The sequence below is a fragment of the Coturnix japonica genome, chromosome 24 (genome assembly GCF_054131305.1).
Source record: "Coturnix japonica strain WE chromosome 24, WE-NBRP24, whole genome shotgun sequence".
In the NCBI taxonomy this organism is placed as follows: Eukaryota; Metazoa; Chordata; class Aves; order Galliformes; family Phasianidae; genus Coturnix; species Coturnix japonica.
Genome location: NC_140686.1, coordinates 888,030 through 905,000, shown reverse-complemented (window position 1 = coordinate 905,000; position 16,971 = coordinate 888,030). Strand labels below are relative to the sequence as shown.

General features: G+C 44.7%; 1 protein-coding gene and 1 long non-coding RNA gene across 2 annotated transcripts; both read right to left on the bottom strand.

The window, feature by feature from the left end:
* Positions 1-2,156: 2,156 nt before the first annotated feature.
* On the bottom strand, positions 2,157-2,886 carry LOC146756939 (uncharacterized). Its single transcript, XR_014936958.1, has 3 exons — positions 2,764-2,886; positions 2,524-2,608; positions 2,157-2,429 (listed from the first exon to the last, which is right to left on the bottom strand). It is a non-coding gene; the product is annotated as an uncharacterized LOC146756939 (long non-coding RNA).
* Positions 2,887-3,423: 537 nt separating this feature from the next.
* On the bottom strand, positions 3,424-6,602 carry LOC146756938 (uncharacterized). The gene is made up of 4 exons (XM_085523273.1): positions 6,517-6,602; positions 5,191-5,244; positions 3,490-3,877; positions 3,424-3,434 (listed from the first exon to the last, which is right to left on the bottom strand). Exons 1-4 carry the CDS (start codon positions 6,535-6,537, stop codon positions 3,424-3,426), a joined length of 474 nt encoding a protein of 157 aa, XP_085379399.1. The 5' UTR covers positions 6,538-6,602.
* Positions 6,603-16,971: the final 10,369 nt, after the last annotated feature.

The following is a 16,971-nucleotide window of genomic DNA, read 5'->3' as shown; positions in this document are numbered from 1 at the left end:
GTTTATTGCACCATTATGGGCTTTTTTCCCCCAATAAAGCCCCACTCACAGCTGCAGCTTCATCCTGGCTCATCCCCCTCCATCCTCCTCCTCCTCCTCCTGCTGTTGTTCACCCCCCGGCTCCGCTCACGACGCAGCCGCAGCAGCGACTCCAGGACACGATGGGCGCTCATCACACGGCGGCTGTAGGATAATGGGACCCCATAGGGGATAATGAGACCCCATAGAGACCAATGAGACCTCATAGGGAACAATGGGACCCCACAGAGACCAATGAGACCCCATAGGGGGCAATGAGAGTCCCCATAAGGGACAGTGAAACCCCATAGGGGATAGTGAGACCCCTATAGGGCACGATGGGCGCTCATCACACGGCGGCTGCAGGGACAATGAGACCCCATAGAGACCAATGAGACCCCATAGGGGATAATGAGAGCCCATAGGGGATAGTGAGACCCCACAGGGGACAGTGAGACCCCATAGGGGACAGTGAGACCCCATAAGTGCCAATGGGACCCTAACCCTAACTCCCCCCCCAGCACTCACTTGAGGTTGGACAGCTCGAGGGTCAGCCCCCCCAGCACCGCAGAAGCATGCTCACGTGGTGCCACCTCATTCCTGGGGGCCAAAGGGGGTGAAAATGGCACCAATCCGGGGCTTTTTAAGCCCAAAATGAGCTCTGGGTTCTGGTGGGGGGAGGGGGGTTTGACCTGGGGGTGCAGCTGGGTGAGGCCGGGTCCCCATCGGCGTCCACAGGGCACAGAGGGGCTGCAGGCTGGGAGGGGGTGGGTGGCTGGGGGGGAAATGGGGTGAAATGGGGGCAACTGGGGCAACAGGGGATGAACTGGGGGGAACTGGGATGAACTGGGGTGAATGGGGGTGAATGGGGAGGGATTGGGGGATATGAGAGTGACTTGGGGGGGGACTGGGGTGATGTGGGGTGAATTGGGGTGAATGGGGGAGAATTGGGGGGATTGGGGGGGTCTGAGAGTGACGGGGGGGAACTGGGATGAACTGGGGTGAATGGGGACAAATTGGGGGGGATTGGGGGAACTGAGGGTGACTTGGGGGGGGACTGGGGTGAATTGGGGTGAATGGGGGTGAATTGGGGAGGATTGGGGGGATCTAAGAGTGACTTGGGGGGGAATTGGTGTGACTTGGGATGATTTGGGGGTGAATGGGGGGGAACTGTGGTGAACTGGGGCACCAAGGGCTGAACTGGGGGGAACTGGGATGAAATGGGGTGAACTGGGGGGGACTGGGGGGATCTGAGAGTGACTTGGGGGGGGAACTGGGATGATGTGGGGTGATATGGGGGGGAATTGAGGGGGATTGGGGGATATGAGAGTGACTTGGGGGGGGAACTGGGATGAATCGGGGTGATTTGGGGTGAATGGGGGCAAGGGGGATCTGAGAGTGACTGGGGGGGGAACTGGGATGAATTAGGGTGAATGGGAGAGAACAGGGGGGGATTGGGGGGATCTGAGGGTGACTTGGGGGGAACTGAGATGATTTGGGGTGAATGGGGGCAAATTGAGGGGGACTGGGGGATAGGAGAGTGACTTGGGGGGGGACTGGGATGAATTGGGGTGAATGGGGGGAAATTGGGGAGGATTGGGGGATCTGAGGGTGACTTGGGGGGGGACTGGGATGAATTTGGGTGATTTGGGGGTGAATTGGGGAGGACTGGGGGGATCTAAGAGTGACTTGGGGGGGAATTGGTGTGATTTGGGATGATTTGGGGGTGAATGGGGGGGGAACTGGGGTGAACTGGGGCACCAAGGGCTGAACTGGGGGGAACTGGGATGAAATGGGGTGAACTGGGGGGATCTGAGGGTGACTTGGGGGGGGAACTGAGATGATTTGGGGTGAATGGGGGCAAATTGAGGGGGACTGGGGGATATGAGAGTGACCTGAGCGGGGACTGGGATGAATTTGGGTGATTTGGGGGTGAATGGCGGAGAACTGGGGTTAACTGGGGTAAGTTGGAGTGATTTGGGGTGAACTGGGGTAAATTGGGGCAATCTAGAGTGGAATGGGGGGTAAACTGGGGTGAACTGGAGCTCTATGGGGTGAAGTGGGACAATGTGGGGTGCAGTGGGGTGCTATGGGGCTGTTCCCTGTGGGTTCTCATAGTACTCTGGCATTACCTGCAGCAGCTCGGTGTCCCCCTCTGGCACCCCACTGTGCTCCGGTGCTGAGATGTGGGGCAGCCCCACAGTGCCAGCCCCATAGCGCTCCTCATGCTCTGCCCCACAAGTGGGCTCCGCTTTGGCTGCCCACTCCCCCTCCAATGGCTTTTTGGTGGCCTCAATGCATTCTGTGCCCCCATCAGTGTCACTATGGGGCTGTGGGGTGCTATGGGGCTGTAGGTCCCCCATATCAGGGCTGTTCTGGTCCTCCTGCTGCTCGCAGCCATCCATCCCATCCTGGAACAAACCCCCCCCATAACCTGTGTGCTCCCTGCCCCATAGCCATGGGGAGCTGTGGGGTGACGCTGGGGGGGCAGAGGCCCTGTCCTACCTGTGCCAATGGGGCCGCTGTGGGGCTGAGCTCCTCCATCACACTGAGCTGTGGGGCGGCTGCTGGGCCTCCGTTATCAGAGCGGCTGGGAACCAAACAGACCCCAAACCCCATCAGCTGGGGGGCACCGGGACCCATTGCTGGCCCCAGGCCCCATTCCTACCCCCAAGCCCCATTTCTGCCCCCATTTCCACCTCCAGTCCCCCCTCTGCCCCCCACCCTCCCATTTCCCCCCATTACCTCTCTGTTCCATCTCCATGCACTGAGTCCATCCCTCCGCCATTGTCCAGAGCATCGCCTCCAATCATGGCCCCCATACTGATGTCCTCCATATTGGTGTCCCCCCATTTATGTCTCCCCCATTGCTGTCCCCCATATTGCTGTCTCCCCCCTTGGTGTCCCCCATATTAGTGTCCCCTCCACTTACATACCCCTCATTGCTGCCCCCTCTATTGGTGTCCCCCCCATTTCTGTCCCTCTCCTTGATGTCCCCTCCATTGATGTCCCCCTCATTGGTGTCCCCCATATTGCTGCCCCCTCCATTGGTTTCCTCTTCCTCGGTGCCCCCCATATTAGTATCCCCCCCCTTGGTGTCCCCTCTATTGATGTCCTCCCCCTTGGTATCCACTCCATTAGTGTCTGCCATATTGGTGTCCACCATACTGGTGTCCCCTCCCTTGCTGTCCCTCCCCTTGGTGTCCCTGTCCCCTCCATTTTTGTCCCCTCCATTGGTGTCCACCATATTGGTGTCCGCCATATTGGTGTCCCCTCCATTGTTTCCCCCCTCATTGGTGTCCCCTCTATTAGTGTGCCCTCCATTGATGTCCTCCCCCTTGCTGTCCCCCATATTAGTGTCCCCCCCATTAGTGTCCTCCATATTGCTGTCCACCATATTGCTGCCTACCATATTGCTGTCCCCCATATTGGTGTCCCCTCTATTAGTGTCTCCTCCATTTGTGCCCCCACCATTGATGTCCCCCCCCTTGCTGTCCACCATATTGTTGTCCCCACTATAGTCGTCCCCCCCCTTGTTGTCTCCCCTCAGTCCTGCCCTGACTTTGACATTGGGGCCATCATGGTGGTCAACACCTGCAAGAGCAACAGCAGCTGCTTGGACGCCATTTTGTGGCCATTTTGAGGCCCTTTGGAAACCATTTTGTGACCATTTGGTGGCCATTTTGAGGCCATTTTGCGGCTGCTTGGAGGCCATTTGGTGGCCATTTTGAGACCGCTTGGAGGCCCATTGGAGGACATTTTGAGACCATTTTAAGGCCATTTTTTGGCCATTTTGAGGCCATTTTAAGTCATTACCTGTCACCTGGCTGCTCCTCCTTTTGCCCATGGCGCCGCTCACCTAAGGGGAACACACGCCCATTGAGCATCATTTCCTCACTATTTCCCCTCAAATCCCCCCTGACCGCCCGGTCTCTCTCACTCCACGTCCCAGAATAACACCGTTATCCCGCTATAACGAAGCCCAATGGCGCCCATCCCGCCCCAAGGCCCTTCCCGGCCCCGCCGCCATTTTGCTTCACCTCAGCTCCCGCCCGACGCCTTCCCGCCTTTTTCACACCGCGCGCTCTGCGCCTGCGCCGCGCGGGGGACGCTGGGAGTTGCAGTCCCCGAAGAGACGTAACGCGGCGCAGCGCGGGGGACACTGGGAGTTGCAGTTCGCGGCGCGCCGTAAAGCGCAGCGGGGTGCGGCGCTTTTGTGACAGCGTCGCCGTAAAGTGCGGAGGTGTTGGCAGCCCCGTAGGAGGAAGCGGTGAGTGGGGACGGACCGGGACCGGGGGGGTCCGATGGGGGGGGATCGAACGGCGGGGTCCAATAGGGGGGGGATAGACCGGGGGGGTCCAATGGGGGGGATCTAATGGGGTGGGGGTCCGATGGGGGGGGTTCAGTGGGGGAGGGGGGGGTACAACGGGGGGATCCAATGGAGGGCGGGGGATTCAATGGGGGGGGATACAATGGGGGGGGGGGGTCCGATGGGGGGTGTACAACCGGGGAGGTCTGTGCTCTGTCTCAGGCATACAAGCCTGTTGGGAAGGAGTGCATTGAGGCTGCAGCGCCCAGATGATAAACCTGAGTTTGCTGTCACCAGCAACCAAGCTTACGGTTAATTTCTGAAACAAGATTAGTGATAGTATTTCCACGCAGCTGGCACAGAAGCTTCTTGGATTACAGTGCTGACAACACACATTCACCAGAGCCAGCAATTACAAAAAAATTCCCCACCCCCACCAGACCTTGAAGGACAGAGACCAATTTAGGTTTCTTCACTCTCACAAAGGGGAGTAAGTAAGAAGGTTCACTCAGTAATTCAACCTTACAGAGGCTACTTAGTAATTCTGTGAATTTAAGGAATTATAAAATGGTGGATAAAAATCAGAAGTATTTTGTATTTAAATATATGTATACATTATACAGTTATTCTAATGTGACATCAAATGATTACCATTTTCCCCACAGATGTGAGAACTGTTAAGAGAAAATATACTTGCTTTTAACCACTGTAGATCACCCATGGCACATACCTAAGGACAACATAACAGCTGAAAGCAGTAACTGGGAGAAACACTATACAAAGTATACAGATTGGGCTGCACGTGCATCAAGTGATTTATTAACACAACGAGGTTGGGGGGGAAGAAGAATTAAGTTTGATACCTGTTGTCTTCGTTTCTCCTCTTCAATAACAGCTTTGGCTTCTGCCTCTTTTATCTGTCCAGAAATACAAAGTGATAAGTAACTGTTGTAAAAGCAGGTAAAACTATTATCTTACAGAGCCATAATTTATAGAACAGTTTTCAGAAAAGCGAGCAAAACCTTCACCAAGTGAGCTGTGAGCTTACTCAGATTCTAAAACATTCTGTGAAAAACCTCTATCAATTCATGTTTGAAAAACACGGAACATAAGAGACGCTACCATGTTATAAAACTAAACTTCTGACTAACTGGAAAATTCAAATGACAAATATAAAACCTGGGGAAAATATAAATATATATATTCATTAATACCAGGGAAAATTCCTTAATAAAGTCACTCTAAGCTTTCAGTAACTCAGTCCTCAATTCAGCACACTGTACACTGACGGGTAAATCCTTATATATGTATGTAATTTACACTCACACACTTCATTCCAAGTAGTTAAATATGCCCTGACTGCTAGAGCAAAAGGAAATCTCCACTTTTGTACCAAATGACATATTGGATAATGCATACTCATATTGTTCTACTGCTCTTGTTGTAATGGAAACTGTCAATGCAATTACATTTGCTTCACCATCAGAAAGTTTTATGAAAAATAAAACCTGGAACTACAACTGATCACTCTACAGAACTGTTACATAGCATTCAAGACAGCAAATTAAATGCCAGAAACTTAACCAGTTCATGCACCACTTCCTCATGTTTCCATAAAAGGCCTAGAAAAACAATGTGGATATTCTGTCTCTTTAGGTGAGATTATGCAGCAGTTTCTTTACTTCAAACAAAATTATTGGAGAGCATCCATGTTTACAATGGGCTGAAAAGCACATGCAGTTGCTGAAAGCTCTCTATAATTGTGGCAGTCACCTAATACTGTGTGACAGGAACACACAAGATAACACTTTGCTAACCTTCAAAGTAAAAGTAAGGCCTAAATGAAGTGTTTCTATAGCTCTCACTAGCAGTAATGATTTTATTATCATTGATTAGCACTTCTTGGCTGAAGAGGAAATCTCCAGTTCCAATGTACATTAAAAATAAAGAGGTAATAGAGCATTACCTTAACACAGTGTTTCATCAAGTGAGTTGACACTATCTGCAAGTAGTGCAATTCTCAGCAATAAGCCAGATTCAATAGTCCAAAAATTAAATGTGCAATTAAACTGTACGCTGAGTTACACTGCATTTCTTGCTATTACTGTCTTGAAAAAATAACGATCTGCCTGTTTTTTCCAACTTTTCTCAAGACAATGAAGATAACATAACTAAAATGGATACACCACCTCAGACGCCTTCCGTTTCATTTCTTTGCATAACACATCACACTCCAGTGAAACTTGGCCTTCTTGTATCTTGCTGCACTGTACTTCCTGTTAAGTATAAATTGAATTGTTTGTAATTCATTTCCCTATATAAAAATTTAATTATAACGTTCATTTTGTTGGGAAAATTGTAAAACAATTTTATTCGGTATATTTACAGAATGAAGCTAATAAATAAATATTATTTGAAACTGTAACTGTATTCAAGCATCCTTTTCTATTTTCCTTCTTTCTGATAAGCTAAACTGAAACAAGGATAAATCAAATGGTTCAGTTTAATTTTTCTTGTCTTTTTTTTTTCACTTATTTATTTAAGACAAAGCAATATAACCTTGTGAACTCTGTTACATGCAAAGTAACTAATAAGTAACTCTTCTGAAACTTCGTATCAATTCTCTAAACTGGTTGAAACTACAGGGCAAGGTCTGGTCATGGGAAGATCTCCCCTACTTCCTTCTCCTTCCTCCCCCTTACATTGAAGGCCAAAACAAACAAACAAACAAACAAACAACAACAACAGAAAAAAAAAAAAAAACGAAAAAAAACACCAACAAAACCAAAACAGAATACCAGCACAGAGAGAAAGTTATAATCTTATAATCTATACTACTAGCCTATGAAGAATTTTGTCAGGAAAGCACAGTAACATAGCCAGAAGCTATTCTGGTTTTCATGCTTTCTGACAATATGCAGAACAATTTTCATAGCATACAGCAAAATCCAAAAACTAACTTCTTCAGAGCAATTCCAGCATGCTAAGATAAACCACCTGCCTAGATGGTTAAGAATATGGTCCACTACAAGTTGTGGGTTACAAATTCAAGTGGTTTTTACGACCTTGCATGTTTACATGCATAGCCTCATGGTGCAACAGTTAACTTCAACACCAGAAAAGGAAGAAAAAATCCTCCTGTTTTGCACTCAAATTATGAGCTCCTACATTTGATATTAATTGTGATGGTTCACATGAGGCATATTTACAGAGCAGCTTGGAATACGTGTCCTGTCAACCCCCAACTTCACCAGTAGTATACACAGACTGAAGACTGGTAGAGGAGAATTCAACTGCAAATATTAGGTACTCAATTCTGTTTCTCCTTATCTTCAAGATCACAGGCTGCAGGCACAAAAGACTAAATTATACAGGTACACTATCCAATCCAAGCTAAGAAAGAAGTACGCTATCTGCTGTAAGAATGCAGCTCCAAGCAAATATGCATAAGGACCTTCTGGAATCAAAGATATCCTAATTACGATCTCAGACAAGGGCAGATGCATAAAGCAAATGTTAAAAGACCTCATCTTTCACACTACAGAAACGAGTCATATTTCTGCAGTCAGATTAGCTGCAACTAATACACAGTCCAATTATCAGTGGCTTATTGGTTCTACCATCATTTACCCTCTACACTGTAGCTCTCTGTACAAAAGAGAGCATGGATTTGGGGCTTGACCTGGAAACAGTGAGATGATATTTAAGGTGGGGATAGTGTTTTCTTCTCTTTCTGAAGGGAAACACCATTTCACTAGGAATCAGAAGGGTCACTTCGTGGCTATTTAAATAAGTGGGCTGTCATCATATAAGAATTAATTTTTATTAATTATATAATTAACTCATAACAACCTTTCCACCTTATTAAAATCAAATTTACAAGATTGAGGGGGGGAAAAAAAGTAACCGTCATCATATTTAAGGTCCATAAAACTTTCAGAATAGCAGATCTGGAATGTTCCATTTCAGGCCACTGTAGAAGTGAAAAGTGAGCATCCTAAACATTAATTTCATTGCTTCTTGCTACCACATTTCAGTTGGACATCCACATAATCACTGAAGACATCCCGGAACTCTGGGACAATAAAATCTGAACTGGTCTGAAATAGCTATACAGCGTCAGAACTCAGCAGAAGATGATGACACATTTCAGTTTTCCAAAAACAGTATGAAAATTAGGGACAGCAACAACTAGATGTAAGAGAGCTATCATGGAAATACCCATCTTCCTTATTCAATTAAGTCTGGCATAAGAAACAAGACCTCAAAGATCATCAAGTCCAACTGTAAACCTATATCTTAAGGAACAAGAAGCAGAAGTATACACGCAACCAATGATATTATTGATTTTACTGAACACAGTAGAGTAAGAAAAACTGAAATTAGTAAGAGCACTTAGTCACAACAAAATAATTTATCCTCAGCAGAAGTCAACATTTCAACTTACAAATAAAGAAAAGCTAGTTATTTATAAGCAGAGACTGCTCAATTTGAAGCACGTACTCTGGGCATTACCATCCTTTCTCTTGAACATGCGCCCTGCAAGATCTGAGATTTCTGAAGACATTTCTTGGAGAAGCTAAGAACTCTGGGGAAACTGCATCTGTGTGGAAAGCTCAGAAGTTAACCGGGTCTTGAAAATAATTTAAGCATGCTTTGTTCAAGCCAGATAGTGAATTTTTCATTAAGTTAACACTTGTCAAGAGGTCACAGCAGCCTCTGGTTTTCCCCTCATCATACTTGATAGCTATAAGCTTTGTCCTTTATCTCTGCTGAAAGCTAAGGATGCTGATGCCTCTGTTTGCTTTAAGGGCCTCAGACAACCATCAATTAGGAATTCAAAACATCTGTGACTGTTCCAATTTATGTAATTATAAACTTCTCAGTTCCTAATGAGGAAAATGTGCTTTGACTTCTTAAATCACTCCAGATCATCTGATTATTTTCCTAATGGAACTACAAAAATTGAAGTGTGCTTGAAGAGAAAGGTATTGCAAATCTGGGAGCTAACATTTTCTACAATGAATTTTATTTTCCTTAGTGAATATTTTGATTGTTCCACCCAGACTTTCAGCTGCTGTTGCTGCTCTGCTCAAGTAACTGATTCTATTCCAGTCTTGACCAGAGACAATCCATGTACACAAGCCTAGGAACATACAAAGAAAATGTGTCACTCTCAGAACTGCAACTTCAAAACTTACCTTTTTCAGTCGCTTACAAGGACACTTGAGTTTAACCTTCTGGCTGCAGTTCAGAGGACAATCACCTGAATGGCAAATCTCTTCACACCAGTGACCACAAGGCAACTACAAGCAAAACAAGAAATACCCCACCAATGAATAACTGAAATTGCATGCAGTCTATGAACTAGTTTTATTTCAGACACAGCAGCTAAACAGAAAACTCATTCAGCTCATCAGGTTTGTCTTCCTACCTGCAAAACTGCAAAGAAAAAGGTCAACTTATTTCACTAGTTACTCAGAGTTTTTTGGTTCACATAGAATTATTTATCTTTTACTGGGAACGCTTGATCAAAAACCAATTTTTTCTTTCAAATGTTACAGGAACAGTCATCTCCACAATGATTCATATATCGACTGCCCTAACTACCTGTATGATGGAGGAATAAAAGTAGATGAAGTAAGAAGGAACTGAAAACTGAAATGAAGTGTGATGTGACCCAGCCTGACCCACAAATTGCTAACAAGAGGGTAGAATTAGAAGCAAAAATACCACTGTAAGAAGCCATGCTTTTTACATTACTGTCTCAAAGTTTGCTGAAATGGACAAGTTCAGGCAAGTCCTGGCCAAGGTTCCAGGACTGCCTTTGTCTGAGACACACAGGAACCAAGGTTCGAGAAATCCCTTTGTTTAGGAGATGGACAAGTCCGGGAGCTACGAAAGGGAGATAAGATACTGATCAATGGCCCTTAAGTGGTCTTTTGTGTAGGCCTATCTCAAGGAAGATGGCCATCCCTGAGGACTGATGGCCCTTAAGTGGTCTTTCTCTCGTGTTGGCTCATCTCAAGGAAGATTGACATCTCTGAGGAAATCACAGGACTCTGCCCCGAGCCGTCCCGAAATGTCTCGAAAGCTGGAAAGAAGGATAAAAAGGGCACGGACAAACCCCGAATTTGGGGAGGTTTTCTGACACCAGATGCCTCACTACGGAAACAAGGATGTTTTCTGTCATCAGATGCCTCTCTATGCGAGCGCCTGCATGCTGAAGAAGATGCCTGCATGCTGAAGAACCTTTGAGGGTATCTAGGTATCTGTCCTCAGATTCCTCCACCGTTGTCCTACTGCTGCCTATTATCTCTTCTGGGATTGCTGCTCGAGACTCTGCTTCGAGGGACCTCGCTGCCCGAGACTCCACTTCCTGAGACCTCGCTATTCTGACCGTCTTCTCTGCGTTTCATCGATCTGTGGCCTGCTACTTCGCTGCTGCTCTCCCCTACGCTTATTTTGCCCCGGACCAACGTTAACAACGTGCTACGGGACGCTGCTGCATCCAGGAGGTGACTATTCCCCGCTTTAACGTAATTCTTCTCTTTTCTACCTTTTTTCTATCGCCTACTTTCCCTTCCCCATCACCCTAATTTTGGCATTCGCCGCTCCCCCTTCCCCATCCCCTCAATTGTCTATTACTTCCAATAAACTGGTCGGATCAACATTTGAATGTTCTTCTTCTTAATCTCACGCCGGGCATAACATATCAAAAGAACCTTTGCCTCACTCCTAAATTGGAGCAAGACAACCACAAAACTAGGTTTTATGTGCAAGAACCTTGCAAACTATGCAGGAGTCAAATACAGGCCACCAATATTCTTACACCTGAATTAATTTCACTAAATCCTAAATTTCTGCATTTGGTAAATTATCCTGTTTTTGACATCTGACAAATAGCATTTCCTTTTTTTAAACTATCAGTGAAAATTTTAACACTTATAATGAAACTATTATTATTCATTACTGTATATTATTATTCATTACTGGGATAATTTAAATATGCTGCTGCCTTTTAGGGATGTAACAGTGTTTCCAGAACAACATTAGAGATTAAAAAAATAATTCACAAGAATAAAAACAAGTTTTCTTCCACAGCGTGTTGGGAGCTCAACTGACCTTGCTCAGGTTCCAAACAAAATCTTCATAACGATGATTTTTCATTTTCAATTACATAAATCAATACTGTCCAATACTGTTTATAAACAAAGGCAATAACTCATGTAAGATACCCAACTGATTCATTTATAAAGGTAGGTTTAAACAATATCACTCCCTGTACAGAAAGAGTTGGGGGAAAACACACTGGACAAATGACCACAGAGTCTCTTCCAGGATCCCACCTTAAGAGGCAAGAGCTTTTCCATTCATTTACATTTATTTTATCCAGCCATTAGTTCTTATCCACAGACTGAAAAACTTCTCTACTGTCCTTCCATAACAGGCTCTTTATTCCCATAATATTCCCTTCATTGAATTCCAAGCAGCTTCAATCAATGTTTTTTGAATATAGTAGCCAGAACTGCAAGTAATATTCCAGCTGGAAGAACATTGTACAATGCCTTAATTGCAGCTTATTCTCCACAGAATATCTTTCCCTATACATCTTCCACTCTCATGTTCACTTCTCTCCAGTTATCCATGCTGCAACGATAAGGATTTCTACTGTCTCCCAGGAGGGTTGTTATTGTCCTTGACATGCCCAGTCTCACTGGTTTTTCTGTATCTGTACCATGTCCCAAACGCATGTGTTCTGCTGCACATGCGTTTCCTCAGTTGTCACCTACTGACAACACACCACAAATTCTCATAAGAAAATCCCAACGAGTTTTTGGTGCCAAGGTCATTACTGCAAACAGTGCAAGACTAGCCCTCAATTTGAGCCCTTGGAAAATCCCCTTATTGCCAACATTTCTCGTTCCAATCACTCCTGCAGGAATTTTTGTTGTTGCTTTTGGCTTTTGAGGTGGTTGCCCTAAATAAAAAAAAGAACCACAAGCAGTTGTTTCCTTCAGCAAACACCAACTCTCGCAACGATCATCTCTTTTACATGAATTAGCTGTTTACTGTCTGGCACAGCCTCAAGAGCACAAGTGAAGTATGACATATGGGACTACATCTCTTCTCTTTGTCTGGAGGAAAAAAGGAATTGGTTGTTCTATCAAAGAAGGAATTCAGTTTTGTCTGGCACAACTGATCACCTGCAAATCTACTTGAACTCTGCCTCATTGTTAAAAGATGGGTTAGATGCTCATGATTAAGCCTTGCACATGCTGAAGTCAGGCATGCTTCCATTAATAATGTCAAAGCCTGAACAGTTACATACCACCAGAGTACAGCACAGGAATATACTTAATGCAATACCAAAAATCGTATTTGCTTATTGAGTTCATACACAGCTCACATTCAGTGGGATGCAGGACAAGAATGAAGCTGACAGTTTCAGCTGCTTCTCAACCCCTCCAGTGCAAACACAACATAAACTCATAGGAAGCAGTTCTATGAGTGGCAAAACAACAGCCCCAAGAGCTAAGAGAACAGAAGCAATCCAACCAGTTCTGCCAGATAAGTGCTGTAGTGGGAAGGGAGGTGGTTTTGTCCATTTATTTTTTGCAAATGTTGAGGTGCTAAAATATAATGTGTTTATCCCCTTAGATCTTTTTCACTGTAAATATTCTGTTGTTAATAGCTAGTAAACTAAAGGCTGAAAAGAACAGGCTTTATATTTGTCATAGCAAGCCAATTAAAAGAAAGCAGTATAACCCACAACTCTGAAAACAATCAAACAGAAATCTTCATGAGCATTTTCCAGAAACACAGGAAGGGAAGAGAATGTATTTTTATGTAACTGATTACACTACAAAGTTTTGCACGTAGATGAAACAAGATATATCCATATCTACAGGAATGAGAAGAGTTAACCAAAAGCCTTATCCAACTAAAACAGACCCTGCTGTCCTGAGTCTTCTGTTCACATCCCACTGAATTCAATTCTAAAAAGGCCCTGCTCTACAAACAATGCAATTCTGAATTGCAGACTTGAATTCAGTAGTACTACTGGATGGATTTTAAACCTCAGACTGAGTCTTGGGAATACATCCAGAAAAATCTCAACAGTTAACATTAATCAAAATCAAAGAAGAGATATGGAAAAAATCTTTGAAGAGAACCTGAAGTACAGGAACACACAGTTCATGTTAAGAGATTAGAAGTACTCCTGAAAATAAAGAGGAGGAAGCGTTGCAGCAAATAAAACCAAAGTAACAGAGAAGGAAATGGAAGGACAAAAGTTAAGAGGTAAACAGTGAAATAATTCCCCTGCCGGGAAGAGAACTTTCAGACATCCAGGTGAGAAGATTGTGACAGATGGATTCATTTACTCAAGTAAGACAAATAAAGAGGATGTGCAAAACGAAGACATCACAAAGACAAGGGCAGAAAGCAGAAGATGCAAGTAGACACACAGCAAAGAGTCCTGAATTTCTATTGGGGTTTCATGGATTTGTTAACATAACCTTGTCTGAAAAACAGAGACTCTTGGGAAGCAGGCAGGAATACTCTCAAGTTTTGCAAGTTACTCAAAACCAGGAAAGTCTGTCTAGTAAAAGACTGGACACTTCTGAAACCAGAAAATAATGCAACACAGGTTTTGAATCTATGTCTATTCAGTTGAGGCAGAATTCAGGCAAGGTGAGACAACAGATCTCAGACTAGAGGACTCCACAGGCAAAGCAGCGCAACGGAACAGAAAGCAAACAGTGCAGAAGGACAAGCTGAATCAAATTACTTCTGAGTGCCAACTACATACTACTGGAGACAAAGTACAAGGCCAAAACAGAGTAAAAAACCAATAAACAATTTCAGGATTAAGTATTCTCAACCCTTTAAAATTATGCACAAGCCTTTTCTTTACAGCTGGGAAGCAGAATTTCTGAGAAATTCTGAAGTGTTTAACAGTGGAAACACTTTCCAAAATATTCCTGACTATTCACGTTTTTCCTCTTTGTAAATTTCCTAATTCTACAGGAAGGAAACAGAGTGAAGAAAGGGCTGTCACCCCTGCCACAACTAATGACAACTAAAGAACAAAGGCACAATAGTAAGTAATACATAGATTTCTGAAAACACACAAGCAGCACAGAATAACAGCACTGGGAGGGACTAGGAACAAGTCATTTTGCCTGTCCCTCATGTCTTACAGCAATAAAATCCATAACTAGACTAACCCTAATATATGTCTAAGCTGTTACTGATGAAAATTCTGTAGCTTTTCCAACCTATTCTTCCCAAGCTCTACAAGCTTTACTACTCAAAGGCAGTAACTAACACGAATCTTCCTAACTGATACAACCACTAGTTCATAGCCTGTTTGCCATATAACAAGTTTACTATTCTTCTTTACAGCAACCCTTCATATAGTCACATACAACAAAGCAATTAACTCCTTTGTCTTAAGCTTCAAGCTACTCAATATGTTTCACTAGCACAGTCAGTCATTAAGAATTCATTTTACTTAGGTCCCGTGCAGTTTTTTTTGTTTCTCTTTTCTTGTTTCCTAAAACTGTTGTGCAGACAGTGATCACTGACCCTGCGCAAGAAAAATCACAAATACACTCCTCTGTATTTGTCCCAACCAAAGAGTATCCTGTTGAGAAAGTCTGTTCAAGATCAGTTTTCAACCACATCAAATGACATACTCTTCCTCATTCAACCTTAGCAGCTTCAAGCTTCAGCTTTCAAGCCATGAATGAAGTATTCACTGATACTGTCCTGGAGTCCTTAACCCTCATAGAATAAAAAAATCATTATGGTTGGAAATACCTCTAAGAACAAGTCCAACCATCAACCTATCAGCACCACATTTGCAGCGTTTGAGGCACGGACTCAGATGTGAAGGATCCAAATCGTTTATTACAAGTTCTCACATCCCTTATAGACCTTCACAAGTTGTTATTTTCTAACTTTCCCGTCCGCCCTTACAACTTCCCCAACCACCTTTACATGTCAACAAAGCATTCTACAGAACCCTTTTCAACTGTCCATGCAGGCACGTATCCAATCAGAGCTGTGAGACCCTTCTTCTCCTTGCAGAGGTGTCCTTGGTTCTCATGCTGTTTATCTTGCTCCACAGCTGCTGCTCTGAACAGCTTTTCTTGTATTCCCACAAGTACCAGTGCAGCCACCGCCCTCAGGCACCCTGGCCATCCCTTACTCACTTCCTTGGCAATTTGCAGCTCAGGGGTTTGGCAGATGACTTTTTTCCTGGCAGTTCTTAAGGTTCAAAGTCCAGCTGTAATCTCATTTCCCAAATATGTCACTTGCTGTTGAGTTATTTGTGCTTTCTGTAAACCAAGAAACTCAGCAAACTCTCAGTCTATTGTACACAGTCCTTTTGTTGCTGTGGCAGCCACGTGCTGCAGTAAAGTTCCACCCTAGGATGGAGGATCCCAGATCTCAGGCTCATGAGTTGACCATCATTCAGCTGTTCTCACAACCCTGGGTAACACTGTCCAGGTTAACTGAGACTCTTCTCCCCATATCAGGGCTTTCCTTTTCAAAGGCAAATAACCTTGGGCTTCCTTTGGCCAAACCAGGCAGAAGAGACATCCTTCAAATCCAGAAGGTAAACTTAATCTTTTTGTTCCTTAACTTGGTTAATAAAGTGCACGGATTTGCCACCACTGAGTGTATCCATTCAACTATTCTAGTACTTGCCCTCAAGTCTTGTACCAAACTACAGCACTTGCTATCAAAATTGGAATCCAAACTCCAAAAAGTTACCTATTATTTCTTTTATCCTTCTACAGTCCCATACCCCCAAAGGGCACCGCTTTACCCTGACTAGGCAAGCTCTTGCTTTTAACTTCTATTTAGGACTTCATTTTTGGCCCTGATGCCCACACCACTAAGTGTATCATATTTGAGATTGCTGTAACTCCTGGGGGTACAACATTGTTTTGCCCAGTTTGTGTTAAAGCCAGAGTTACAGTTTTTAATCAGTCAATATCGTTGCACTCTTAGCTCCAGTTTTATTCAATTTCTTGCCAGAGTAACCTGGCAGGTACAAGAATTTCTGTATTCCTGCTTGTTTTCTTAGCTTATGTTTAATTAATCCAAAAAAGGAAACCTTTTCCTGTTGGGCAGTAGCATCTACTACGGTTACAAAACCATCTATGGGTAGTAAGAAGCACCCATATCCACCAGAAAAAGAACCTCAATATCCTGCTTTCCTAAATGCAATTTCCCACTGCAGTTTGCACACTGCTTTCCTTCCAGTGAGGTCACTCCCAAGTACACTGCCCGGTGCAACTCAAGGGTAGGTATGGCCAGCCATACGGACCACAGACCCACACAGAACCGCAAGGTATCGCTGCACAGAAGACTTATTAGGACCCTTAGACAAGGATCTGGGGAAAGTCGTATTCTTACATCAGCTTCTGGGTTAAGCTCCTAGCCACAGCTCGGTTCCATTGCAAGAGTTCTGTTCAACACAGAATGTCCTCTGGTGCTGTACCGGAGATTGCCTCTTGCTGGGACATACTCGTGGGGGAGAGCAGTAACAGGAACGCCAGGACAGCAAGGGAGGGATGCCTGATGACAAGGGTGTGCGAATGTCCCCACCGAAGGAAGCAAAGAGA